The 7,507-nt window shown below is 26.4% G+C and overlaps 3 protein-coding genes across 3 annotated transcripts; 2 read left to right on the top strand and 1 right to left on the bottom strand.

The window, feature by feature from the left end:
• Nucleotides 1–3: 3 nt before the first annotated feature.
• On the top strand, nucleotides 4–1,822 carry DICPUDRAFT_99322 (uncharacterized protein; the record flags this gene model as incomplete). The annotated part of the gene is made up of 3 exons (XM_003292320.1): nucleotides 4–1,250; nucleotides 1,334–1,669; nucleotides 1,746–1,822. The coding sequence occupies exons 1-3, from the start codon at nucleotides 11–13 to the stop codon at nucleotides 1,820–1,822; spliced, it is 1,653 nt and encodes a 550-aa protein (XP_003292368.1). The 5' UTR covers nucleotides 4–10.
• A 683-nt stretch (nucleotides 1,823–2,505) lies between these two features.
• On the top strand, nucleotides 2,506–3,017 carry DICPUDRAFT_40441 (uncharacterized protein; the record flags this gene model as incomplete). Its single annotated transcript, XM_003292319.1, has 2 exons — nucleotides 2,506–2,644; nucleotides 2,704–3,017. The coding sequence occupies 2 exons, from the start codon at nucleotides 2,506–2,508 to the stop codon at nucleotides 3,015–3,017; spliced, it is 453 nt and encodes a 150-aa protein (XP_003292367.1).
• Nucleotides 3,018–3,725: 708 nt separating this feature from the next.
• On the bottom strand, nucleotides 3,726–6,262 carry DICPUDRAFT_89788 (uncharacterized protein; the record flags this gene model as incomplete). Its single annotated transcript, XM_003292311.1, has 4 exons — nucleotides 3,726–3,907; nucleotides 3,975–5,279; nucleotides 5,311–5,378; nucleotides 5,478–6,262. The coding sequence occupies 4 exons, from the start codon at nucleotides 6,260–6,262 to the stop codon at nucleotides 3,726–3,728; spliced, it is 2,340 nt and encodes a 779-aa protein (XP_003292359.1).
• Between the last annotated feature and the right edge of the window lie 1,245 nt (nucleotides 6,263–7,507).

The raw sequence follows: 7,507 nt of genomic DNA, 5'->3' as shown, positions 1-7,507 counted from the left end.
TGAAAATCAGATGAAGAAAAAATTAAAGGACAATGGTAATGAAGAAAAAGATAAAGACAAGAAAGAAGAAATGGAGGTAGATAGTGGCAGTGGTGTTAAAAAAAATACAACATCTTCGAGCGATGCTACTGCAGCAGATTCAGCAAGTAAGGAGGAGGGGGAAAAAGAAGAAGGTGAAGAAGAGGAGGAGGGCGAAAAAGAAGAAGATAATAAAAAGAAATTAGATAATGTAGATGAAAAAATGAATGGTATGGATGAAAAGACATCCAATAAAGAAAAGGAAGAGGGGGAAAAAGAGGATGGTGAAAGGGAAGAGGACGAAAAAGAAGAAGGTGAAAAGAAGGAGGATAAAGTAGAGTCCGAAAAAGAAGAAGGAGAAAAAGAAGAGTCCGAAAAAGAAGAAGGCGAAGCAGATGAAAAAATAGCAGAAAAAGAAAAAATTGAAGATGAAATGGATACATCAATGGATAAAGAAAAGCAAAGATCTGACGAAAAGGAAAAGGATAAGCCCGAGAAAGCTGAGGAAAAACAAGATAAACCAATAGAAGAAGAAAAGAAAAAATCGAACGAAGAAGAAAAAGCAATGGATATTGAAGAGGCAGCAAAGAAGACTCCAGAGACCAATGGTAAGCCATCATCGCCCATTACCACTACAAGCACCACAGTAGACTCATCCTCAAAAGAATCAAATAGTACTGATAATAAAAATAACAATAGTAATAACAATGATGATAATGATAACGATAACGATAATAATATCCAATCAAAAGACTCATCAACTACAACATCTACATTAACACCAACAAATAATAGTAATAATAATAATAGTACTACAACATCTACAACCAACATCGATCAAGATAGACCAGCAGAAACAGAGCCATATGAAGAGTTTGATAAAAAGAAGATCGAAGAGGAGCTTAAAGAGAAAAGAGAGCATATGGAGGAAAATATAGTCATATCGACAAACGGTAGTAATGGAAGTAATGGAATTTCAAATGCTATTAACGGTGATGAAGAAGAGGAGATGGATGAAGAATATGAATCTGCCTTTGCAAAGAATCAAGAGTCATCAGCAATAAGTAAAAGTAGCTATAGTTCAAATAAAGAGGCTGATTTAGAAACTAAAAAGCGTTTGGAGTGTCTAGGTAATATGGAAAGAATAGAAAAAGAATTTACAGATTTAAAAGAAAAATTCTTTAATGACAAATTAACCCAAATCAAAAAAGAAATTGAAGATATTAAATTAGGTATGTATAAAAAAATAATATCCAAATACTTATAAAAATAATAATGATTACTAATCTCAATAATATCTAAAAATAATAATTAGGTGAACATCTTAGTTTCCAAGAAAGAATGAGGGAGCTCGAATTAAAAAAGGAAAGAAAAGTTGCGATAGCAGAAAATTGGAAAAAGTATCAAATCCAGAGTATTCTAAATATGTATGATGCAGAATGTAAACAATATGAAGATGAACATAATGAAGAGGCATCACATCTTAGGGAAAGAATGGTTTCAACTCTATCCGAAAGACAAAAGAGAATATCTGAAGAAAAAGAATCTATGAGAATGAACGATGGTGAGTCAAGAATCACTACAAGAACAAGAAGAAGAACACAACAACCAACTCAAACTCAAAATGTAACGATGAAGAAAAAACAAAATCGTAAGTACCTTATTAGACTGTTGAAGATATTTAGAGTATTATACTAATGCTTTCATTATTTAATTATCAAAAATAGCGCCCTCAATTGTTTATAGTCTTAAAGAAAATGAAATTGCAGACGATTACAATATAATCTTCAAGAGTAGACGTTAAGATTAATCAAAAGAATATTTTTTTATATATATAATCATATAATTGTTTTTATATTATTTTTCATTGTAAATCTATTAAATCATCATCACCATAATAACCATTAATTAATTCAAATTGATATTAATTAAAAGAAATATTTATAAATCATCAGACCAACATAATATAATCAAAGTATTTAAATTCTTAAATTAATTCAAACATCAGCTCATTAATCATCGTCTATAGAGTTGTTTTTATTTAACAAACACCCTATAAATAAATAATTGAACAAAAAAATCAATAAACTAATACAAAAAAATCTTTAAAAAAAAAATAAACACAAAAAATAATTATAAATTAAAAATATCTTTGTTAATTCATTAAAGCTAAAATAAGCTAGCATTTTTTATTAGTTTAGGAGATATCTTTTTACTTAATGGGTTATTAGATTTTTTTCATTAGTACTAATTTGGTTTTTTAAATAATATAATATGATTTTTTTTTACCCCCTTTAAAACAAAATAAATCATATATCCAATAACAATATTTTTAATTCTAATTAAATCATTTTTTACAAATTTTAAAAATTGTTTATTAAGTGTTTATTATTTTTTATTTTTTATTATTTATTTAAAAAGAAAATATAAAAAATTTAAAATTTTGTTTTATTTTTATATATAACAAAATAAAAAAGAATCAAAAAAATGAAGGTATTATTAATTTTAGGTTTTTTAATGTTATCAATATTTTTTGTATCATCATATGAACTATGTGGACCAAGAAGTTGCATGAATGGATATTTTTGTGCTTCTGATTATTCAGCTTCAATTTGCAGACCAGAAGGTAAATGAATAAAAAAAAAATAAAAAATTAGCATATATTAATTTTTTTTTTTTATGCAGCCCAAGCCTACACAATCATACAAGTCAATATAACTAATGAAGGTGCTTGGCCAGATTCTGCACAATTTAAAGGAACAATAAGAAATATATGTGGGGTTCGTATTAGAAAAATTGTTTTATCTGTTTCCAATAAAGATTTTCCAATATTAAAAACATCAGCAATTTGGAATGCTCGTTATTCTAAAGAGTTTGAAGAGATTTCCTTACCTGATTATGCTGACGGAATACCACCAAATGATGAATTGTATCAATTTGGGTTCATTTTAAAAAATAGTAATACTCCAAAGATTAAAATTAAGAGTATCAGATTTTAATCTATATTAATATCAATAAATAAAATGTAATAAATAGTTTAAAAAATTTCTTTTTTTTATTTTCACAATTACCAGATATAAAAAGAGATCTTTTTTGTAACAAAATATAGTGTATACACTATATTTGTAATAGTAATTCATTGCCTTTGCCGTAATTAAAGAAAACTTATGATTCTTTGTTGTTGAATACTAATAACCTGCAAAAACATAGTTTTATTTTCACTCTTGACAACCAATCACCGCATAAACTTGAATATCTATCAAACAATCCTATTTGTGAACCGTGGCTTGCAAGTGTATATATTAATTTAAAATTATTTTTTTATGTAGCTTTTTCTCAACAATCTAGCTCATGAACGTTTCGATTCCATTTTTTAAAAAACATGATTTAAGACCTCTTGATACAAAGAATTTTGTATAATTTGTTAATTTTGGTAAATACAATGATTTGCATATTTATGTGTATCTGTATGTGTTGGTCTTATAGTTGTATTACTTCTAAAAGAAAATTAGTATTTTTTAAATATATATATTTATTTATTTATTTTTTTTATTTTTTTTTTCGATTATTTAAGAAATAATAAAATAGTGTAATATATTTTTAAAGTACAATTATTTTTAATTGTTTGTTTATTTACTAGGATACAGTTGAGTTTTGTGTAATAAATATGAATTTATATTTTGGTTATATTTAATAGGGTTTGATTTTTATTCTCTGTGATCTCTACCATGATATTTTGGTCTAGTTTGGGTATATTCGTAGTCATTATTATTATTATTTATATTCTTAGTATTATTGAAATTGTCATAGGCTGGGGTTAATGTGTACACATAATAGGCAGCTATTAAAAAGATAAACATAAATAAAAGAATTGCAATACTTTGGTTTTCTATAATAAAAAAGAAAGAATTAGTACATATAAAAAATAATATATTTTAAATATTTGTGTGGCATACTTGATCTGTTTTTTAATTTTTTCATTTTTTGTTCATAAGAGTTTAATTTTTGTTTCATTTCGTTCATTTGTCTTGATAGTTCTTGAGTTGCGCCAATAGTTTCCATTACCAAGGCCTCATTTTTGATTACTAAAAGATTTTCAATTTCTTGACCATTTACATTTTTATTACCAATAGTACGTACAGCTGAAGGAATAATTTGTTGAAGTTCTTGAGCGATAACACCTCTATCATTGCTATCAACGTATGGATCTTTACCATTTAGATATGACCATTGTGGATTATATTTAAAGTCATATAATCTCATTCTATTTACATTTTCAAGGCTTTGTCTTGGCTCTACAGGCTTTAAATCGTGTTTAATTCTTAAATCTGATGGATGGAAAACTCCTTCTGAGGCATAAATGGTCCCTTGGACAGAAAGAGCAAAACCTGGGTTGTCTACATTGATACCAACTTTACCATTATAAACAATACTTTTATCGAGTTCACCCTGACTCCAATGGCATCTACTAATTTTGTTTGTATTTATATTATTATTACTACTATTAAGTGGGTTATTCAAAAGGGTATTATTATTGTTGTTGTTATTGTTATTGTTGTGGCTATGGTTGTGATTGCTACTAATTGATAAAAGTGAGTTATTATTATTTAATGTTATAGGGTTATTATTTAATTGTAAAAGTGGACGTGGAGAAACTGGTGAATGTGATGGTGATTGTAGTCTCATTGTTGAAAAATCTTGAAGGGTTGTAAGATTTGTTCCGAACGTATTAAATCCAGCACTATGATCTGGTGTATGAACGGGTGAAAGATCGGTTGGAGCAGGTGAGACACTTGGTGAGCTGATTGCAGTTCTAACAATAAGTGGTGGTGAAACATATGAAACGATACAATACTCTTGGGCCATACAACGGCCATATAATGAAACAACCAATTGATTAAATTCTTGATGAGGATTTGGTTGACCATTTCTACGGGCATTATTCAGAGTGGCTTTTCTAAAATGAAGTCTTTGAATGCTAATTAATGATCCAAATTGAATTGCAACTGGTTTTGGTGCATGTTCACCTTGTTTTTCACGTTTTGAATTGGTTTGGAAAAGCTCTACTTCATTTTCAGATTGAGACATATCAGCTCTGTTCTTAATTCCTTTGATTGTAAGGGTCAAACCATTAATTGGGGTTTTAACACCATCAATTAACATATATGATGGTGCTTGACTTGGATCGACTGATGATGAAGAAGTAGATAATGTTACACCATTAGGAGCATATTGAGTTTCATAGACTTTAGGATAGATTGCTGTAATGTCCAATTGGAAGTGATTCTCTACAATAAACCCATTGACCACCAAGATATGAAAAGCCCTTTGATGCTATAATATTTAAAACTGGTGTTGGCCTAATATAAAATAAAATTAAAATTAGAATTCGTTTAACAGAAGAAAGAAAAAAAAAAAAAAAAAAAAAAAAAAAAAAAAAAAAAAAAAAAAAAACTTACATTTCTTCTCCACTTGTGTTATAGGTTGTGTACCATGGCTCAGATTTATAATCTGTCCACGAGAATGGTGGAGCTTCCCCAAAATTGGTCATTGGTGATGGTGGGTCTGAGTTTTCATTTTCAGAGGTAATCATTAAATAGTTATCACTTGGAAGATTTGGAGAGTGAAGTGGTGATTGAATTGGTGAATGGTGTGGAGAGTGGTTTGGTGAAGTGGTGCGTGGTGAATAGGCAGACTGTTGTGTAGTGGTAACTGAAATTGAAGGAATAAGATAAATTGATGAAGATGATAATTGTGTAGGTTGATTGTTTTGTTGCGACTGTTGTGGTTGCATTTGTTGTGGGGCAGCTAAAAAATTATTATTGTTACTATTATTTGTTCCATATTGTGCCATTTGCTGTTGTTGATCCTGTAATTGTTGTTGAAAGGTAGAGAAAAAACTACTAGTTGAGTTGCCAACACTTGTACCTGTTGTATCTAAACCATTTGTACTCGATACTAATGAGTTTGGTGAATAAGGTATCTCTGTATAAGTTCCATCTTCATTTTTAATTTTTCTCTTTTTTGAATTTGATTCATCTATGGTTGAGGTAAATGTATTAAATGAACTATTCATTGACGAGTTTATTGGTATATTAATTGGTATGGAGTTTGATTGTTGTAACATTTGTCCAAATCCATTACCACTCAATCCTAATAGCTGTTGACCAGATGAATTCATTTGTTGCTGGTGCTGTTGTTGTTGTTGTTGCTGTTGTTGCTGTTGTTGTTGATATCCATCCATTTTTTGTTATTTTTTAAATATTTTTTAATTAAAATTAAAAAATAATAAACCTATATTCTACAAATTTATTTCTGTATATGTTTGGTTATTGGTTTAAAAAAATATAAAATATTAATATTATTTACTATTGGGCAAAAAAAAATAAACAAATATTATAATTTTTTTAAAATATATTATAATGTATAAATAAATAATAAATGGATAAATAAATAAATTATAAATAAAAAAAATAAATAAATAAATAAATAAATAGCAAACAAATAAATAAGTAATAAAACACAAATGATCAATAAAACAAAAAGTTTATTTTTTTAATGTGTGCTTATATGGTCTATTGTAAGTTGATTTGATTGATATAAATAATAATCAACAATTTAAAAGATAACAAATTAATTTTAATATATATATTTTAGGTGTGTATTATTATTAATTTTAAAAATTTTAAAATTTTTTAAAAAAAAAATAATTAAAAAAAAAAAAAGAAAAAAAAAAAAAAAAAAAAAAAAGAAAAAAAAAAAAAAAAAAAAAGCTATCTCTCTTCCGGTTTTCTATTGGTTTATTATATATTTAGTTTACACCCATATTTATAAGTATTAAAATAAACTATTTATATGTTTGAGTGAGTGAGAGTGTGTGTGTGTAGTTATATTATTTAAAAATTATTTTTTTTTTGATTAATTTAATGGATTTTGTATTGTCTAATTTTAAAAAAAAAAAAAAAATTAAATTAACTGTTGAATATATTTTTTACAGTTAGATTTAAATTTTTATTTTATTTATTTAATAAGAAAATTACTGTGTGATAGTGTGAGTAAAAATAAAAAACATAAACACACTTTAAAGTGTGTTTGGGTATTTGTGTGTTTGTTGTGATATAAATTTTTTTTTTTTTTTTTTTTTTTTTTTGAAAACTATGGTTATTGTGAAAGAAAATAAACATTTTTAAAAAAAAAGAAAATAGGGGTGCACAAGGGCGATTATATATATTAAAAAAAGCTATGTAAAGCTGTCTTGAATTCTAAAGTGCTTCTGTTGGTTTTATTATTTATAAATTTGATATAATTAATTATATTTTAATGAGTAAACGAATGGGGGTGTATGCGCATATTTGTGTTTCTTTTTATTATTTTTGTTGTTATTATTAATATTATTTATTTTTGTTTACGAGTATACACAATTATTTTTTATCATTTCGATTTATTTTTGATTTTTTTTATAAACGATAACAAAAAAAAAAAAAAAAAA

The sequence above is a fragment of the Dictyostelium purpureum genome (genome assembly GCF_000190715.1).
Source record: "Dictyostelium purpureum unplaced genomic scaffold DICPUscaffold_337, whole genome shotgun sequence".
NCBI lineage: Eukaryota > Evosea > Eumycetozoa > Dictyosteliales > Dictyosteliaceae > Dictyostelium > Dictyostelium purpureum.
Note: the sequence above shows the minus strand (reverse complement) of the source record. Positions and strands in the feature narration are given on the sequence as shown.